The following is a 21687-nucleotide window of genomic DNA, read 5'->3' as shown; positions in this document are numbered from 1 at the left end:
TTTTTAATTTATCAGAAATGAGAATCCTAAATATGGTAAAAGAAAGGTATAAATTTTTATGAGGGGGTGGTGGAGGGATAGAGTAAATCGGAAAGGACCAATCTTTAGTATTCTCTAATAATATTTACCAATTTATTTTCAACAAGCTGGCATTAGTTTTTAAGACTTTTCTATTAGTTATTTTATTTTCATAGTATAATATTTATTTGAAAATTTTTTTTGGTGGTTCAAATTTTCCCAAGGAGTAAGATGCTTTACAAGAAGCTAATTAAACCTCCATCTTGTCTATTCTACTCTTTTGTTGTTGGAAAGTTATTTAAAGAGGAATAAAACCAAGTTTATTCTTTAATGCAGTTAAGAGAGACTTTGGAGCAATCAATAGGGCAATTAAGGAGTCAACGTTTATTCAGAAACTCTGGAGTAAGAAGTGCTTCTCTTTCAAGTTTGTATGTAAGTGACCTGGATGGCCCCAGTGTAACAGGTAAAAATTTCAGAAGTTCTAAAAATTCAGGTTAAAATTTAATATTGTTTTAAGTCAAGGAAAGCTCTCTTTCGGAGTATGATCACATAAAAATGGTACAGACCACATATCAGATGATACTGTTGTTGAGAGGTCTAGGGTTTTTTTTTTTTTGCAGTGCATTGTGTATTAAATGTATTAAATCGGGGCTATCATAATTCTGTGAATATAATTGTTACAATCCACAGACTGCACAGAATTATACCTTGTAGAACTAGAAATATAATTGTCACTCCTCATCCCCCTCCTCCCAAAGAAGATGGCCCAAGCCCCACATAGGCCAGAAGCTAGAGCTGGAAGACTTTTTTGGATATGGCATCTTTTCTCCCAGCATGGTAGAAAGCAGGGAAATTAGATTGTTAGAGGTGACTTTTAGCAACTTTCCATATACATACATACACACATATATACATATACATGTATGTATAAATATACTCACACACTTATGGTTTAGTATGCCTATAATTGTTCTTTAAACATTTTCTTTTACACTACCTTGAGCTTCAAGTGAAGACTGTAGTTATCTGTCTTTCATGAGTAGAGGTGCCTTACGAAGTGGAGGTCATCCATCACTTCCTAATGAAGTCATTGCTGCTTTTCAGTGTTAGAACAAGAATGCAAACAAATCCTAGCAGCCTCCACCTAGGCAATGGAGTCGGGTCAGATTTTAAATTGTGATTTTACTTGGGCCACTGCCTTGCTGTGGGCGATGACTTTCATTGGTTATTTTTTCAAGTCTCTTCTACTATTATTGTTGTTTTTATTATTTTCTTGGTAAAGACAGCCAATTGGTATCAGTGTCTGTGGTTTTAATTTGGCTAATGAATTATTTGTGGACTACTTGTAAATCATATTTCAAAGAAACATACAAATAATTTCACTTCAGTTTTAATTTGTATCATTTTCTACAAAATTTAAAAGAAAACAAGCTTTACTCCAGTGACTAACTCTAATTCTGAAGTACCTATCTTTGACTTTTGTCTTTTCAGAACAAAATTGCAAGTTATCTTGTAGAGTGCTACTATTTTATTAGGAGAATGTTAAAATTGGAATATAACTAGTACTTGGTTAGGAGTGTAAGCATGCATGATTCATCTCTGTGTTTCTGTATGTCTACGTATATGCAGATTAAATTTTTGGGTGTTTGTGTTCATGTTGCTTTATTTTTCTCTTTATTTTTCTTTTCAATTGTAAAGATAACCATCACCATTTCCGGCCTTCCTCACCACTCAGGGATTCCAGAGAACCACAGGGTTCTAGACTACACAGGTCTAGATCGGCTTGTGTCCGGTTTCTTGATGAGCCAGATGATTTGGCCCAGGTATTGTGTACTAGGGAGTAATCTCTGTCCCAGTATTTCCTTTTACCTCAACACAAATAATTAAAAGTTGGAATTTATTTGGGTTTAATCTTAGATGACTTTATTCTCTTGACCATACCTTGATTTTCTGTCTGTAGATATTGTGTTTTCTATCTGATACTTGGAGGTAAATTCTGTTGGATCTATTGTTTTCTCCCCATCTCATATAATTCCAACTGAGTTGCTGTACATTGATTTATCATTGTGAGAAAGTTATTTTCTTTTACATTTTACTCATTTAAATTTTCTGTTTTTTTCCCTTGAGTTTTGAATCAGTGGAGACATTGGTGAGGTCTTTTCTATGTTCTGAATTCAAGTAGGGATGGAGAGGCTGACTATTTACAGAAAGTGAGATACCTATATTTTTTTATAAGACCTCTTTGAGCCTCTTTCAGTCTTTACATTAAATTTAAGATTCTTTAGTGTTTCTCTTTGTAGCTAAATTAATTAAATTAAAAAAAAGGCAAGGCAGAGGCTGTAATCTGTCTTTTTGAGATCTTTGTCTTTAGAATCTTATGAGTCTTGGCTATGAATTTATCTCAAGCTGCTTAGCTTCAGGTGTTTGGTGTTAAAAACTACAGGATCCAGTAAGCAATAGAACAAATGACATTACAAAGCTGCTCCTAGGAATTGTTACTACACTACATAGTGTTTTAAAAGTTTTCTACTATATTAGAATGAAATTTATAATGTATATATGCATAATATGCATATATTCATACATATATGTGTACACACACAATACACGTATACTTACTCATACCCACGTACATACAGTCATCATCCCTTGACATTTGCAGCAGTTAGTGGTATAGGACCCCCATGAATGTGAAAAACAACATATCTTGGCCCCACCCCAAACCTTTATTTTTAATAATTCTTATATTTAACACACAAAGCAACACACTGCATTCATAAAAAAGCTACGATTTCTGCATGAAAGAGATTAGTATCCTGCACACTGTGCAGTCTTGGCAGCCACAGATGTAGCTTCAGCAGTGCTTCACAGATTTCCTTCTACAAAAAACTCAAGTACACAAAGATCACTGTGGGAGAAAATCACATGAATGAGTCTGGGAACTGAAACTTTTAGCAAAATTGCTTATAAAAAATTGATGTGTTTATTCTTATGGTAGTAAATGATCAAATAGATGGATAATACGTGGTATTTATGCACAGGGCAACTAGGTGGCACAGTGAATTAGAGTGCTGGGCCTGGAGTGAGGAATATTTGTATTTCTGAGTTCAAATGTAGCCTCGGACACTAGTTTGGTGACCCTTAACAGGTCACTTAACCCTGTTTGCCTCAGTTTCCTCATCTGTAAAATGAGGTGGAGAAAGAAATGGCAAACCGCTGCAGTATCTTTGTTAAGAAAACTCCAAGTGGGTCATGAAGAGTCTGACACAACTGAAAAAAACTACTGATATAACAGGATGATAATTTTTTATGTGTGTGTTCATCCTTCATTGCCAAAGACCATGCCATCAGAGAAATAATGACATGACTTGCACTTGGCTCTGTTTTTTTGAGTGAGAGCCATCTGAATCTAGTGAACAGATTTTCATCAAGATGACTGGAGATGACCCAGGATGAGGCAATTGGGGTTAAGTGACTTGCCCAAGGTCACACAGCTAGTGAGTGTCAAGTGTCCGAGGTGAGATTTAAACTCAGGTCCTCCTGATTACTGCACTGGTGCTCTGTCCAGTGCACCAGCAAGTTTTGTTAACATATGAGTGTCATCTGCAGTTTTCAAATCAGCAAAAATTCCTATTTAATTGTCAGTGGCTAACCTGGGAATAACCAAAACTGTGAATGTATAATCCCATACAATGTTGAGGGATGACTGTTTATACATTTGAACAGTATAGAATTATATTTTTATATTACCATGGGAAAAATGCAAGTGTTTGGCTCGTTCCCTCTCCAGCATTATAGTGTAGTAGAAAAAAAAAACATCAAAAGATTGGGGTTTGAGTCTTGTTTCTGCCACTGATTTGCTGTGTGACTTTGGTTGAGGCACTCTGTGTATCACATTCTGCATCTACAAATTAGGGAGGCTACAAAAGATAAACTCTAAGGTCCCTGTTCTATTTGTGTGAGTTTTGGACTGCTTTGCTTTTCGCTTCCCTTTTTTTTATCTTAAATCTACCCTTAGGATTTAGAAGTCAAGAAATGACTTCTTAATTGTTGTTAAGGTTGAAAGTAACTCTTGTAGCAAAACTATGGTAATGGCTCAAGTTAAGCATGAAAATATTTTAGTTGTGAGTTCATTTTTAAAATAAAATATTTTCATGTTCATTTTGTTCAGTACTTTTTTGACTGCTGTTTAACTGCTGCTTGCCCTACATGACTTTTTTTTTAATTTTATTTTTCATTTTTAACACAGTTTATAACAGATAAAACAATTCAAACTTTTGGTCGATCTTTTTAAAGCATTTACAATATAGACCACAAAAGAATTTTTTTTTTAAACATTAACCAACTGAGACACAAATAATATTTATGTTGCTAACTTCACAAGCTCTTGACCTAACTGTCTCCACAGTATTACTAAGAATTAAAGGACCTTAAGTTATTGTTGTTGGTCTAAAGTCCTATGCCTAATAGCTTAATTTTAGACTTTAACGTTGGATGTTCCCCTACCAATAATCTATAATTTAATAGATCTGGTATTAAGCTTACAAACCTTTTGACTGTAGGAAATTGCCACTAAGAGTAGGGACATTGCAGGGATACAATATCTCCCCAACTTCATGTCAGTTCCAGGCAGGAGTAGATTGTGAACTTGTATTCAGTCAGGCTTAAAGTCTGCCAGGTGTCAGTGGGGAAATTGAGTCAGGAGAATCCTACCTCAGCCCAGGCTGAATAGCCGCTCTCCCACCCTTCCCATGAGATCATCTTTTGCAGTTTATGCCAGCATCTCACTGGCTTACTGGCATCATGGATTGGAGGCTCAGAGCATCTTTCTTGCTATCCATACCTGGAGTTAGACTCAGAATAGTCCCATAGCATCTAAAAAATGGCAAGTTCCAATAACCAGGCTTCAAATATGATTATAATTTCACATTGGCTAAGGAACATCTTTTGAGGCAGAAAAACTTTTGACTGCTGTATTAACAGCTGCTTGCCCTACGTGACTTTTTAAAAGCTGTTTTTTAGTGTTTCATTTCTTCTTTGCAGTGTTGAAGTTTAGTTTATTCTTTCATGGAGATGAGTATGATTTTCTTTAAGCATCATTAAATGATATAAAATTTATTCTTGTCTTTGGTGAATGTGGATGGGTGAAACTAAACTGACTAGGGTTATTTTTTTTTAACTTTTCAGCTTCATTCATTGCACCAGTCCCTCCGAGACCTCAGTAATGAACAGGCCCGCCTTGGAGATGACCTCAACAGAGAGCTTTCAAGAAGAAACAGGTAAAAGCAGAATTTATTTTCTTTTAATTTTAAATGTGGCTTTTTGGAGAAATAAACTAAACAACGTGATTGACATATGTGCACAGATTTTTGAAGTCTCTTATTTTCTCCCACCAAGTCATCCTAGTATATTGCAGTACTTCTTTTGTCTGAGGACTGGCCCGGTTCAGTTTGAAGAAATTGATCAGCAGATTGGCTGCAGGGTGATGAATTTTTCAGCCACATCAGCTCCCAAAGACATAGAGAGATGATGATCTGTGTTGATGGACAGAGAGGTTCATTGCTTATGCTTAATAACCAATGAATATATAACCATATATGTAAAATAATAAACAATAACTGTCCACTCCACTGAAATCATGGTTCTTTGTAGTATTGTAGTAATTCATGTTTTATTAATACACAAAGCTCAAGACACTTGGAATGATCTTTATATACAGGCTTAGTCATGTTACTCCCTTGCTCATAAATTGAAAGTGTCATTCCCTGTTGCAGTATAGGGTAAGGTCCATTCATTTATTCATTCATTCATTATGTATTTATTTGTTTATTTTGGGGCTAAATTTCAAGACCCTCACAATCTAGCATAACCCTTTCTTTCTAGACTTGTGTTATTTCCTACCATACATTTTAAGCTTCAGCCAAATTATCTTGCTCCCTGAATGTGAACTGTGCTGTTTCATCTCTCTGCCTTTTATTTACATTCTTCCCGGAGCGTCCTCCCTCCCCATCTTTGACTTTTGAGTTCCTTTTCAACTAGAGCCCAGCCCAGAAGCCACTTCTGTCATGAAGACATTTCTCATGTTTCACTCATTTGATAAATTTTGAAATTCTAATATTCTTTTAACATTGTATATTAGGGTTTGTGTGTTGTCTATCTGGGCGCACGCTTCTTAAACTGTGCATAGAAGCACCGTTAAGTGTATAAATTTTAAGAGAGCAGGTTCAGTGTCTTATCTAAATATTGTTTCTGCTGAAGCATCTAGCACAGTACTCTGTACATAACAGGCAGTTAATAAATGTTTGATGAATGAATGACTGCAATTGGAGTTCAGCAGAAGTATTTACCCAATGTTTAAAAAGACATTTTACCATGTAAACAATTAGTTGGTAAGCTTTTATTAAGTACCATCCTCTGACCTAGGTACTATGCTAAGTACCAAGCTAGATGTTGGGGACACAAAGACAAGAATGAAGCTGTCCTTGCCCTCAAGGATCTTACAGTCTAACTGGGGAAACATGTGCGTATCCATTTATACATACAAAATAGATTCAAGGTGATGGAGGGAGGGAAGGCACTAGCAGCTAGAGGACAGAAGGAATGAGGCAAAACTTTAATAATGTAACAAGTGTCTCTTGAAGCGAACCTTACAAAAAATGAGGGCTCCTGAGAAATGAAGGGAGTGCCTTTCAGGTACGAGGGACCTCTAGTGCAAAGGTACATTGACAGGATGTGGAAGGTATATGTGAGGTGCAATAAGAACACACATATACACACATGTGCATGTGAGGAATATCCTTGTACCAAGTCAGATCGGCAGTCATTCTGTAATTTATAATCTTACCGAGTTCCGAGAGTTTAAGTGAGTAGCTCAGGGTCATACAGCCAGGATGTGTCAGGACAGAATGGAACCCAAGGCTTCTTGACCACAAGGCTGGCTCTTTATCCAACAAGCTGTGCTGAATTGCACTATTATTTAACTGTATTATAATGTCTTTTTCTTTTTGAAATGGGGAAAGAAGACAGTTTAATAATGAGACTTAGTTTATTGACATATCCATATGTATAAATGTAGACATATGCATTATAAAAAGGGACTGGAAACAATTCACAAAAAACACTCTAACATTTTACATTTTCTAAGTTTCTAAGGTCTTAAAAGAGATGACTCATTTTCTCCCTTGACTTCTCTTTCTAGTTTGATAGAAACAACAGAATCAAGACTTTGAATTCCAGTATAATGTTTTCTTGGCCTAGAATGTTCTTTTATAGTTGTTCTTTTAAATATATTCAGAGAAAAATGACAATATAATAAACATGAAGTATTTGAGGAACATCTGATTTGAGCAACTGTACATGTGTAGTTAGATAAGCTGAGGTTCAGGAATAATTTGAGTGACCTGTTTAAATGATTCCCTTGGCTGTGGGAGTAGTAGGATCAACATTTATGATTTATAAAAATCTGTTGAGTAGTGAAACCTTATCTTGCCTTGAATTTAAGAACAAATTTCTTTTGAAACATAGTGAATGAATTTTGTGGGTGAGTTGAAATCTAGTCTCCAGCTGGACTTTGTTTACATCACCAAGTCCTTGTCCTGTTGAGAATGTTACAAATTTCAGATTTTTATTTTTCATGCTTGAGGATTTGAATTCTTATTTAATGACTAACCTTTGATTATTAATGGAGTTTGGTGCCAAAATTGAATACTGTAGCTTGATTATAAGAAACAGGACTTAGAGAAGTGTTAGTTAAAATTCTAATATTCATTTTTCTTAGCCTTAAAAGTGCACAAGAGAAAGGTATTTGTACCACTAAAAGTATATTTTAGTAACTGTATAGTTATTTTTTATATATGCAGCTTAAGATTTTTTTTTCTTGTGTTCAAGGTCAGATGCTCAAACTAAAAAGACTTTGGAAGAATTATCTGTGAGACTTGATGAATCTCAGAGACAAGACACAGTAAGGACTATTAATTTAGAAACTTATTTTGGAAGTGGGTTACAAAGGGAGGATTACATTTCAGTGCATAACTTAAATACAGGTTATTGAAGTACAACATGTCCTCCTAATATAAATTTACAAAGGCTTATTAATATTGGTTCAGTGACTTTTTTTTTTTGGAATTAAATTTTATTTTTCAGCAAATGAAAATTTTCTTTTTTTGCTCCAGTGGAGAAAGAAAAAACAAAACAAACTCCTCTAGTTCTGTGATTTATTAACTCCAATTTGAGGACAGTAAGGAGATTTTGTAACTATTGTACTGTTCTGTATTCATATTTCATGTTAGTAAGTTACCAGTGAAGAAGATCCAGTTTTAGTATTTGAATTAACTAGTTTTTCAGAGGCTACACCTGTTTATCATGCTTTTTGTCACTGAATGAAATATGCTTTGAAAGACTGTTGAAAATATTTTTCTATGATAATTTAAAGTACTTATAGTCATGCCATTCAATTTCTCATACCATTAGTCTGAAAAGTAGATTTTTCATCTACTTGGTTTCTTCATTGTGGACAGTTAGAGTAAAGTCTTTTCAGGTTATTATCAGTTTCGTTTATGTGAGAATATAAAGTTCCTATGAAGCTTAAGGCAATGAGTGCAGGGAAATCTGGAAGACTTCACAATCTATGGAGACTTCCTCCTCCGTCTGTATCCTTACCTGGCCATCACATTCACTGCCTAGCATAGTATCCTATACAGAGTAGGCATTAAACAAATCCTTGTTGATTCCATCAGTTGACCTGTCCAGTGTCACATGGCCACTAGGTGTTTAAACTAGATTTTGAACTCATAGCTCTCCTGATCCTAAGTCAAGTGTTCTTTCTGGGGAGGCAGCATGGTTTAGTACATTGGAGTCAGAAAGACTCAGGTTCCATTCTGTCCTCGGACACTGAGTAGCTATGATCCTGGGCAAGTCCCTTCACTTCTTTGAATTCCTCATTTATGATTATCCTAAGAATGATAATAGTGCCTCACTATAGGCTCTTTATGAGAATCAAATGACACACTTTGCAGATCATTAAGTACTACGTAAATGTTAGCTGCTACACCATTAGTCGCCCTTTTAATTATGTGTCTTGTTAGAAGTAAGGTCTTAGGCTATATGGCACAGTGCCACACACAGGATTTTTTAAATGAACACAATTATTTGTGGTAATCAATAATCAATATTTTATAGTTCTGACACCACAGGGGAAATTTCAGTTCATTAGTTGCCTAGATTTTACCCAGTGTAGTGGAATACAAGTGCATATTAAGCTTGAGCATTCATGGGTGAAAGCAAAAATCGGTGTTATTTGAGTTTTCTTCTAGAAGGGTCTCCCCTTAAATTGAAAATGCAAATATCAACTCTACTGTTTCTAGAAGGATCAGTCATTAGCAGGCCTTTAAGAATTTTGTCATTTCAATATTGAGTTATAAAGTTGTTGGGAAGATTAGAGCATCAGGATATGTAACATATTTTTTTAAATGGTCATATCTGCAAATTTTTGCTTAAGAATTCAGGAATAAACATGCTGAAAAGCTAGAGCACAATCCAGTAAAGAGAATGCTGCTTTTGAAGATTAATCCTATAAAAGAAGCTGCCTGCTTTGTTTTTAGTTAGCTGCATGTCATTAGACACTAACTTTGAAGCTACCCCTCTTTTTATGTGTTTAGCTGCTTTGTTTTGGTGTTTGTAAAACCATATGAAAAGATTTGTAGCTTTTATTCCCAATTAATAACGCTGATAGGTCCCTGCTATAGGAAGAAGCACTAAATGCGACACTGTCTTCGCATTTTAAACATTTCTGACCTAAGCATTCTTCAGAAATTCACAAAATGAGCAGTGAAAAAGGAAATTTTATGAAAGGCTTCTCACTGTTAGTATTTGAGAATAGGGGTCAGTACACTATACCCAAATGCAGCCTGGTGCTTGTTTTTATATAGCCCAGTTAAGAGTGTTTTTACGTTTTTAAGTTCCATTATATTTGCCAAATGTTTAGACTCTTTTTAGCTCCAGGTCTTTACAAAAGGAGGCATCTCCTAGATTTGGCCTCTGGGCTCTAGTTTGCCAACCCCTGTAACATTTGAAATGTCATGGAGTTGTCTGAGTTAGGCATCCTCCATTTTTTACTACTTGTTTGTGGAACACTCATTGGATAGTTTAAATTCCATCAGCCCAAGTATCTCATTTAAACTTTAAGAATAATCCATTGTTGTAGTCAAAGACTTAGTTATTGGTAAAGCTGTTACCATCCTTGCAGTTATCCCGTCCTTAACCCTGGTGTCATTTGTGACTGCCTATTCCTCCTCACTCACCTAGTATACGTTTGTTTACCAAATCTTGCCATTTCTGTCTGTTCAGCATCTCTCACACACCATCTGTGCAGTCTTGTCTCAGGCTCTCATCCCCTCTAGCTTAGACTATTGCAGTAGACTCCTCATTGATTTCCCTGCCTCAAGTCTCTTCTCACTCCATTCCGTTGTTGCTCCAGTGATTTTCCTAAACACACGTCTGACCCTGTAGCTATGTTTCTCCATAATGTCCAATGGCCTTTAATACCTCTAGTATCAGATGCGCACTTCTTCTTTTGATATTTAAAACCCTTTACAACCTGGCCCCAGCCTGCCTCTTTGCACATGGTGTAGTCTCTCCATTCTGGCCTTCTTAGTGCTTCTCACACCTGTCAGTGCCTTTCCAGTCTCTTTGCTCTTGCAAAGGCCATCTCCCTTGTCTAGAATGCATCTCTCTCACCTATGACTTGTTCTCCCAAACTTAACTGCTGCACCAACTTCTGTGTAAAGGTAAGTCCTGATCCCTCCAGCCATTCGTGCTGTGCTCTGCCTTATCCCACATCACCAGATATCTTTTTTGTGCATACTTTATATACACTTCTAGAATTATAAATATAAACTTGGAAGGGACCTCAGAGGTCATTGAGTCCAACAGCTTCATATTGCCGATGAAATTAAGGGCTGTAGAACTTAAGGGACTGAATGCTTGTTTGCTTGATTAATGAATTTTAATAGAAAAATTAAGTAATTTAATGGATGGAAGCTAGCATCACATAATAGAAAGAAAACTGAACCTGGAGTTAGGAGATCTTAGTTTGAATCTTGCCTCAGACGTTTACTATACTAAGTGATCATGGGTAAGTCACATAACCTTTCAGCACCTCAGTTTCTTCATCTGTAAAATGAGGACAGTTTTATTTGTACTTCATTGGTTGCCATGAGGAAAAAACTTTGTGAAATTTAAAGTAGTATATAGTATGAACAATATTAGTTTTTAATTAAATATCTTGATTTGTCTTTGATATTCTTGGAACTGAAATAGTTCTTTGAGTAGCTTAAAATAATAATTACAATTTTATTCCCAGTGGGGCCTATCGTATAGCTTCTTGTGTTTTATGGTCTTAAATAGAGCTGCTCGTATGTTGTTTTTAATTATACTTCATTTTGAACATTGATCAATAATTTCCTTACTTAGATCTCTACCATTCTCTCTTGTGGAAAACCCGTGCTTCTCTCTTGCTTCCAGTACCTCGTTTTTAGCCCCCCGTTAGAATTTTAGATCCTTGAAAGCAAGGACTATCTTTCTGCTTGTCTGTTGGAAATGTTTTTTATTGATAAATAAAAGCACAGATATTCCTGCCATTCAATTTCATATTAGTCTGAAAAATACAGATTTTTTGGTTTTCTTTGTGGATGTTCAGGGCAGAATCTTTTGGGGTTATGATCAATCTCATTTAAGTGGGTTAGAATCCATTAGAATACAGGGTCCTTGAAAGTGGGAACTGTCTTAATGTTTGTTGGTATTCCCAGCTCTTAGCACCGTGCCTGACACATAGCGCTTGATAAATGCTTGTTGACTTCTACAAACAATGCCAAAATAAAGAACAAGGGTAACAAACCAAGCTAATCGGCCTTCCTTTTTTATTTAGAGAGTAATTCGTTGTACAGATCAAGTGGACACTATAGGTATTATTTACTTCTTAGATTTTTAACAGAGCATGTAATAAAGATTTCATACTCTTCTTGTGGAAAAATTGGAGAAATGTGGAAAGATGGAAATATTCTTAATTAAATTTGGAACTTGGTGAATGTATGAACCTTAAGATTAGTTATGAATAATTCAATATCATTTAGAATGGAAGCCTCAGGTAGAATGCTTTGGGGTTTTGTACTTGGCTCTTTGCTGGTTAACCTTTTCTTAATCAATACTTAGATAAATTTATTGATGTCATTGTGTATCCAGCTTGTAGTTGACAGAAACCTAGGAGAGATAGCTAATATACCAGGGAAGTTGAGAATCCAAATGATCTTGACAGGTCAGGATATTGGACTGACTGCTAGGATGAAATTTAATAGAGAGAAATGTAAAATCTGACTTTCATATTAAAAAAAACCCAGCTCCTTCACAGATATAAGATAGAGGAGTTGTATATATTAGTTCATCTGAAAAAGATCTGAGGGTTTTGATAGATTGCAAACTGAGTATGTCAACAATGTCTTATAGCAGCCAGGAAAACGAATGGGAATTAAGTCTGTATTAGGTGAAACACGGCTTTGAGGACTGAGAAGACTTCACTCTGCCCCTGTTCAGGCCACCTCTGGGCTTCACCTTTTAGTAAAGACATTGAGCAGCTGGAGAGCATTCTGAGAAGGGTTGCAAGGATGGTGTGAGGCCTTGAGCTCATGCTACTGAGGAGTGGTTATACCACAGAAAAGGAGGCTTAAGGAGACTTGATGGCTTTTCAAGTATTTAAAAGATTGTCTTTTGGAATTGGGATTAGTTTTACTCTTCTGGGCCCTAGAGGACAGAATGAAGAACAATGTGTGGATTGACAGGAAGCAATTTTAGTTTTAATACAAGGGAAGGCTTTATTCAGTTAAAGGTGTTAAGTGGAAAGTTGTATGGTCACTTGTTTAGTATATTATAAAGGTAATTTTAGTCAAGTATAGGTTGATTAGAATATTACTGAGATCTTTCAATTCTGTGATTAGCTGTGAACAGGCTTTCCCCATATTTGAGTGTCTAGTTAAAATAAACATCAAATTCAATCTAAAAATTATGTAATTCTTTGTCCCTTGTGTTACCTCCTTCTGACACTTTGAAGACATGGTTGATACATGGGACTGAGGACTATTTTGTATTTTTATCTGTTTTATTTAGAGTTGTATTCTCTCAATGATGTTACATGTACCTGGAAAGTGTAATGCCCAGTATAATCTTAGACAAATCAAAATTGTAAGTGACCCAGAGGGCAATGGAAAGACTTATGGTATGTTTTAAGTAGGTTGTAGCTTATTACAGGTGATGTTTTGAGGGTAAGAAGGGAATAATGATTAGAGAAGATGATGGGCCAGTAATCCATCCAGAGCTGGATATAACAGATGGACAGCCTAGGTTTTTAATTGGTATTCATGAAAAATTTAAAGACCTAGAGGAAGGTCTTGAGAACATTGGATAGATCTACTGTCAAGGATTTGTGGAAGGATATAGACAAAAATCATATAAGATAAGAAGGAAGGCCTACATTGTCCTAGGGGAGGGACTCCTCACACTGATGGAATTAGTGATGTATCAAAGTATTGAAATATTTCTAATAGGGCTGTATCACATAGTATTTCCATTGTGCTATAGAAAACCATGCAATAATTCAGATCTAATATTTCAAGAATTTAAGGCTTAGAATGGAGTACCAAAATAAGTATCCTTCTCCTTCAACAGAATCCTTACCCTATTTATTTAAAATTTTTTTTATTAGCTCAGTCATAAAAAACCCAAACATAAAATTATACCAAGAACAAAAGAGAAGGTGCATCTGGAACTATGATTTTCTATAGTTTTTTAAAATTATGTTAAATTTAGCAAGATAGTAACAAAACTGTCCTGTTTGAATCCCCTTCTGAATCTCTTTTTGTTTTCAAAATTCTTTATTGATGTCTGTCCTTCCTTTCTCCCTTCCTCCCTCCCTCCTTCCCCTTCTCTCTCCCTTCCTCCCTCCTTTTCTTCTTCCCTTCCTTCCCTTTTTTCCTTTTTTCCCTTTTTCAGCATCTCTATTTCTTCATTGTAAAAAACAAATATAGTTAAACAAAACATATCAATACATCGACCGCATGTGAAAGTATACACCTCATTTTATATCTTTAGACTAACTTCTTTGTGAAGGAGCAGGAGGCAGCCTTCATCATCAGTTTTTTGAAGTCATGATACATTGATCAGAGTTCTGAAGTCCTTGTCTTCCTTTAAATTATTGTAGTGATATAAATCATCATCTTATTCTCAATGCAAGTATTTATTAATTGTCCATTATGTACTGGGCATTGTACTAAGTGCTGGGGATAGGAGGAAAGACAAGCAACACTGCCTGTCCTTAAAGGACTCACGATTGAATGGGGAGACAATATGTAAGCAACTATTTACACACAAAGTGTATAAAGCATAAAATCTAGAAAATCTCAGAGGGATGGAGGTAGCGTTAATGGGAATCAGGAAAGGCTTCTTGCAGAAGATAGAATTTTAACTGAAGTCACAAAGTAGAAACAAGAAGGAAAAGAAGGGGTCAGGTTTTGAAGGCTTTTAAAAGCCAAACAAAGGATTTTATATTTGATTCTGGGGTTTGTTGAACAGGGGGTGACGTGGTCAGACCTGTGTTTGAGTAACATTATTCTTTATCAAATCATGCACATTTTCCTGAATTTCTCTTAATCCTTCATGTTAGTTATCTCTTATGGGCTAACAATATTAGCATTATATTCATAAGGCAAAATTTGTTCAATCACTGCCCATTTGATGAGTCTCCATTTTGTTTCCAGTTATTTGATACGAACATTTTTTATAGATAATGGATATTTCTTGAGGGATAATTTAAAAATGAACTAAAGACTCTAAAAAATTTGTCAACCACCACTAGCAAAAACAAATCCTCAGAAGACAAAAGCTCGGTGCACTTGGTGTGAGTGTCTTGTTTGTGAATTGCGTGACAGCCACTTTTGTGTGGATACACATTAATTCTAATTTGTGGTTACTTAAATTTGTTCTGGTTTCATTTACTTAACAACCTTCTTCCTTAGGAAAAAAATGCCATGAACACATTACAGCCAGGGTGGGAAACAAACTGAGGAAGTGGGAGTTTTCATTGTAGATTTCATCTTGTAGAATGATGAATTTTTGGAGATCATGAAATCTGGGGAAGCAGCCCAGTAAGAAATGATAACATGGGTGTCCTCCTTAAATGGTGTAGTGTATCCACCTCCTGCCCTTTCCAACCAGAGGAGGGAAGAGCCTCAGAGGCAGAGAGTGGTAGGGAGGTGTGAGTTTTTTATTTTATCTTAGAAAATAATGAATTTCTGGAGACCATGAAGTCCAGGAAAGTAGCCAAGTGAGAAGTGATGAGATGAGTTCTTGAATGATACTGCATTTAAAAGGATCATGATAGAACTGAGGCCTGGGATTTCATGCTAAAAGGAACTTACAGGACAAAACTCCTTCTAGCAATGTGAGTCAGAACCTTCTCTGCACTTAGAATTTTAGAATGTTGCTCAGTGCTACACTGACAGAGGAAACACTTGCCTAGGCTTATATAGCCAGAATGTGTCAGAGGCAGGAAGGGAACTAGGGTTTTCTTTGAGAACAGCTCTCTATCCATCATGCCATACTTTGCAAATCATAAAGAACAGTATAAAAGTAAGCTATGATTAATTTATCAATGACGAATGGTTTAATTTCAACTCTAGTGGGCAAGAAGTGTGAAAGTGTTTGTTGGGACCAGATCGAGAAGGTCCTAGAATGTTAAAGCATGTTACGCTTTATTCATTGGTCAGTGAGTGCCCATTGAAGTTTCATGATTGCTGGTGTGACAGGAGCTGAATGTACTTTTAAGGAGATTGTTTTGACAGCAGTGTGTGCTATGAGAGAAAGACTAATTCCAGTTAGGATTCAGAACCAGCATGCCTCTGACTGGCATGGGTGGTACCATTTCTCCTCATTGGGGCCAAGAAGAATCAGTGATATCTTCTTTATATGACATACTTTCACATACTTAAAGATGGTGTTCATGTCTGCCTTTGTCTTGGCCAGTGTTGCGTGTTTTCTTTATTCATTCCTTGTAGGATCTTGTGATTCTACATACATTTATCTAAATGATTCTTTAGAACCTTAAACTTAGTTAATTTTTTTTTTAGTGATAAGTTACCAGATCCCAGGTAAGAATAAAATGGAAATAAATTAAAATGGCCTATGAAGTTTTAAACGTGTTATAATAGAGATTTCTTTTAAGTTTTGTTTAGCACTGTACCATCAAGAAGTTCAATGCCTTTCCATAATTGGAAGAGTAAATCATCAAAACAATCTCCTTTCTTCAGATTCTGATCCTTTAAATGGTGTGAGGTTTTTTTTGTGTGTTTTTTCAGGAGGCTGAATAGCGATGCCATTTAAAGGAGAGTAGTTTGGTCATAATCTCACCTCTAGTGAGCCAAGACTTGAATTAGAGACATAGGGACTTTTATATTGATTTGAGAGGAGTACGGTTAAGTGGGCCGCTAGGTGGCACAGTGGATAGAGTGATGGGCTTTGGAGTCAGGAAGACCTGAGTTCAAAAATGACCTCAGACACTTATTGGCTGTGTGACCTTAGTCAAATCATTTAACCTTTGTCTGCCTTAGTTTCCTCAACTTTAAAATGAGCTGGAGAAGAAAATGGCCAACCGTTTCAATATCTTTGCTAAGAAAACTCCAGTGGGGTCACAGAGAATTGGATATGACTAAAACGATGCAACCAGAACCCCATGAAGCCCCTTTCACTTTGGCTTTTCAGTGTGTGCTGCTTTGGCCCTTATTCTATTTTAGCGAATCAATAAAGAAAGACATGATAGGTTATAGTTTATTATGGTGACGTTGCTCATAATTATCATATGGAGACCTTCCTTGACCACTTTATGCTCAAGGTGCCAAGTAGGAATCTGTGCCTACTGCAGGCAGCGAAGTGGCACAGTGGGTAAAGTGCTGGGCCTTGGGTTGGGAAGAGCTGAGTTCGAATCCAGCCTCAGATGTCTGTTCAGATGGGACCCTGGGCAAGTCATTTAACCTCTGTTTGCCTTAGTTTCCTCAACTGTAAAATGCAAATAATAGCACCTTTCTTATTCAGGGTTGTGGTGAGGATCGAATGAGAAAATATTTGTACAGTATTTAACACATAGTAGGTTCTTTATAAATACTATAGTAATATTAGGTAGAATTATTATATAGATTATGTATCATTGTAGAATAATAATAATAATGATTACCATGTGATAATTCACCATTCATCTTCACAGCAGATGTAGTTATTTTTCAGTCTGCTAGAGGGAGCTCTTTCCTAGTATATTGCATTGAACTGTTGACTCTGTTTTGCTGTGGTTTAATTTCTGAATTGTTTCTGTTCTTGCAGTCCAGACTGAGAGATGACAGTTATTCACTATTTTGATAACTTTTTATTATTCTTTTTTGGGAAGAGTCATTAGAAGCTAGTATCACATGCTACCCTACCGGTCACACACATATCCTAAATATTTTCATTTCATAGTATGTTTGTGGCATAATTTGTAGAATATGTAAAATACATTTTTTTTTACTTAATGACCTTTTTATGTCATCATTCTTGTTTATTAACGTCCAGGTTTCAGAACGGGTAGAGAAACGGCTTCAAGAAATAGAGAGAGTGATGCATAATGAAAGACAGTTGGTGGAAAGGCGTCAGGAACAGCTGGGGCTCATGTCCTTACAGTTGCAGGAGGTATGTGAAAAATATTTCATTCTAAGGAAGTTTTCTTCTGGTTTGATTATGGTTGTTAATAGTTATGTTTGAGTTGTATGTATATATCCCAGTAGTTCAGATGTGGCCTCAGACACTTAACCAGATGTGTGTCCCTGGGCAAGTCATTTAGCCTCTGTCTGCCACGGTTTCCTCCTCATAAAATGGGGACAATAATAATACCTACCTCCCAGGTTTGTAGTAAGGATCAAATGAGTTCATTGCAAAGTTCTTACCACAGTGCCTGTTACATAGTAAGTGATATATACATGTCAAAAAAAATCCTGCTGTTTGGGTCATCAAGCTAATTTAAAATGGGAATGATCAATCTGAACCTATTCTCAATAATTAATGCATAGTTTCTGAATATTAAAATTCTATCTGTGAAATAGAAAAAGTGTAACAGAATTTTTCCTCTGTTAAAGTAATTTTTTACTAGATTCTTTTAAATAGTAAGTTCTCTATATGCAATTAGGCATTGAATATGTGTAAGTCTAACCACATAGAAAGAGTAAGAAACAGAGAAGCTTATTTTTAAGTATTAGGAGACACTTTCAGTTGAAGATCAATTAGAAGTGACAATAAAATCTCATAAAATTACATTTGTAAGTTAGTGGGAAAATTTGACTTGGTTTCCTGAAATTAATTTTCTTGTAAAACCATTTGTGAAATGTTATCTATTTCATAAAATGTACGGTTAACAGTTACATCTGAAAGGCTATTTTGTTGAATAATTAAATACAGCACATGAGTTAGCCTGTTTTTATATATTTTTGCTCAAACTAATTAGGCCTGGTAAGCTGTGAGAATAATGCTACGGACAATTGTTCATTTTGCAAAAGAAAATTAGAGCAATTTCTTCCTACTTATTTTCTTTGCTCTTTGGAGATTGCATAAAATTACAAAAGGAAGGTAGAGAAGGATTGATTCTATCCTTACGTTTGAAAAACCAGTGACACTGAATATTTGCATTGTAATTGTCAATTTGTCCGAGCGCTTGAGCTGTGATTTGAAATCCCATCTCTGACAGTATAATAGAGGATCCCTGTTGATATGAAATGTTTAATTTCATATTTTGTCACTTCAATGTAAGTAGTGACCTATCCATTTTCTAAAGGTGGTGTTGGATTATACAGTGCAGTGCAAGCTGGGAAGGATTAATTTAGGCTGATATGTTTTTATGACTTTCAAGGAAAAAGGCTCAGACTGCTCCAGAAAGGTTATATTTAAGGAGAGTAAATACTGCTTTTTAAATATAAAACATAATATGATAACTTATAAATACATTTATACATGTGTACAGATATTAATAACAGTACATATTGTATTTTTTATCTGCTACTGATGGAGCAAAGAAGGGGGATTATGCTTTTAAATAAGTAAAGGAAGAGGTTTTTAATATTTGGTTCTGCTGTTGTTTGTATAGCTTAAAGACCACTGATGAGATATTAGAACAGAAGTGGAGGCTGAATTCCTTATCTCCATCGATAAACAGTATTTAATGGCAGACCTGTGGGGAGATTTAGCCAACATCTAAGTGATAGTGGAAGCAGTGATGTAAGGGTTTGTCTCTATACCTGAAGCAATATTAAAATCATATTGAAAGAAAAGGAAAGAAAATTATGATTTCAGTGGAGAATCAATGGGCAATTGTTACCGAGTTCTTTTTAGTTTCCGTTTTGGTATGTTACTTATCAAATGTGATACAAATAATGACAGAGTTTGAGTTAGGTCAAGAAATGAAATGCGAATAATGAAAATACTACAACCATGCATGCCCCTACTTCTGTGATGAGTCTGAGGAATGCCTTTAGTGTTATAATCCAACCTCATTTGGCAAACACATATTTGCCAAGTATACAAATTGAAAAGGAAACAATGTATTAGCGTTGTTTAGTGTTAGGTATTGAGTCATAGAAGTTATATATTTAGACAGAATGGATTTGTGCCTTGATACAAAATAACTTGTTTGCATTTTGAAGGTTTATTAATGTTCGTTCTAATGTAGAATGCATTTGAAGTCTCATGTAGGGAAATGACTGTGAATATTTGGAATGAGGTAGGGCAATGAATTGGCACAGTAGAAAGAACACACAGGGCCTAGAGTAAGGAGGACTTGAGTTCAAATCTGGGCTCAGGCGCTAACTAGCTGTTTGATCCTGGGCAAGTCACTTAACCCTGTTTGCTTCAGTTCCTGAGGTACAAAATGAGCTGGAGAAGGAAATGGCAAACCACTGTATCTTTGCCAAGAAAACCTCAAATGGGATCATGGAGAGTTGGACATGACTGAAATGACTCAACAGCAACAGCTTTCCAAAAATAAGAAACTGATATTATTTTCCCCTTTGGTAGGAAAATGTGTTATAAAAATCCATGGAATTATTTTGAAAGTAAAACACTAGTGTTTTAAGGTTATCAATAAGATATTAGAAATTTTGATTAGGGATTTGAATTGGAAAGTCAGAGAAATCTTGCTAATGAGAGAATTGCAAGGATGAAGTTTGTGAAGATAGATTGAATGACATCACAAAGCCAATAGGCCATTTTGAGTCTTCTATACGGTCTTAAGTTGAAACATTTTAATAGTGTAATGAAATATTTTCGTGTTGTCTAAGAAGAAAGAAGTTGCCATACTTAGAAATAGTTTGGTTTAAGCTTGTCCTTACCAAAAGCTACAATTATCTATTAATGCTTACTTTGCTTTGGCTGAGGGAAGTGATATTCCCTCATTCTACCCCCTTCCTTGTTTGAAAGGGGCAAAAGAGCATCCCTGCCCTCAAAGAGCCTATACTCTAATAGGGAAGACAAAATGCAAACAAATATATACAGAATAACCTATATAGGAGATAAATAGGAAATAATTAACAGGAAAGTCACTGGAATTAAGAAGGATTGGAGAAGGCTTCCTGTAGAAGATGGGATCTTAGTTGAGACTTAAAGGAAGCTAGAGAGGTCAGGAAAGCATTCTAGGAATGGGGGACAGTCAGGGAGATGGAGTGTCTTGTTTGTGGAACAGCCAGGAAGCCAGTATCTTTGGGTCAAGGAATGTATGTCAGGGAATAAAGTATAAGAAGAGTTGGGGGTGGGGGTGGGGAGAGAACGAATGGGCTGGGTTCTGAAGAGGTTTGAATGCCAAATAGAGCATTTGATCCTGAAAGTGAGAGGGAGCCACTGGAGTTTATTGAGTAGGGATTAATATCATAGCAGTTTCTGGAACACCACTTTAGTGGCTGAATGCAGGATGGAGTGAGAGACATGAAAGAGACGACTCACCAGCAGGCTGTCTGGTCTGGGTGTGCAGTGATGAAGGCCTGAGCTAGAGTGTGGTGACATTAGAGGAGAGAAGGGAGTGTATTTGAGAAACGTTGCAAAGGTGAAATTAACAGGCCTTGGCAACTGCTTGGATATAGGGAGTGAGAGATTGTAAGGAATCCTGGAGGTGCCTGAGTGATTGGAAGGATGGTGTTGCCCTCTTTATAGTAATAGGGAAAGGGAGAAACTGTTAGGGGATAGATAATGAGTCCTGCTTTGGGCATCGTGAGTTTAAGATGCCTACTCAACATCTGGTTTGAGATGTCTGAAGGACAGTTGGAGATGCGGGATTGAAGTTAAAGAGAGGTTAGGGTAGTAAAGATAGATTAAGAATCATCAGCATAAAGATGGTCATTAAATCCTTTGGAGCCAATGAGGTCACCAAGAAGGGGAGAGATAGGAAGATGGGGAGGAAGAAGTAGTCCCTGGGTGATTGATTGGTAATCAGGGTAAGGGAGGGGACAGAGAGTCAAAGATGCTTCAAGTTTTTAAATCTGAGTGGCTTGAGAAGGTGGTGCTATTAACAAAAATGAGGGTGTTTGGAGAAGGAGATTTTTTTATATTTATTTATTTTTAGTTTTT

General features: G+C 36.1%; 1 protein-coding gene across 13 annotated transcripts in view; it reads left to right on the top strand.

The window, feature by feature from the left end:
• The window catches only part of CEP128 (centrosomal protein 128), a 559633-nt gene that overhangs the window by 47672 nt on the left and 490274 nt on the right, over nt 1-21687 (top strand). For 9 of the 13 annotated variants that reach the window (XM_072623249.1, XM_072623247.1, XM_072623253.1 and 6 more), the window contains 5 exons: nt 355-481; nt 1717-1841; nt 5206-5297; nt 7906-7978; nt 17659-17775. In XM_072623249.1, coding sequence (XP_072479350.1) covers nt 355-481; nt 1717-1841; nt 5206-5297; nt 7906-7978; nt 17659-17775 — 534 coding nt within the window. The remainder of the gene's footprint in view (nt 1-354; nt 482-1716; nt 1842-5205; nt 5298-7905; nt 7979-17658; nt 17776-21687) is intronic. The other 4 variants (XM_072623250.1, XM_072623251.1, XM_072623252.1 and 1 more) reach the window with 2 other exon arrangements.

Source organism: Notamacropus eugenii, chromosome 7, assembly GCF_028372415.1.
Source record: "Notamacropus eugenii isolate mMacEug1 chromosome 7, mMacEug1.pri_v2, whole genome shotgun sequence".
NCBI classification, from domain to species: Eukaryota; Metazoa; Chordata; class Mammalia; order Diprotodontia; family Macropodidae; genus Notamacropus; species Notamacropus eugenii.
Note: the sequence above shows the minus strand (reverse complement) of the source record. Positions and strands in the feature narration are given on the sequence as shown.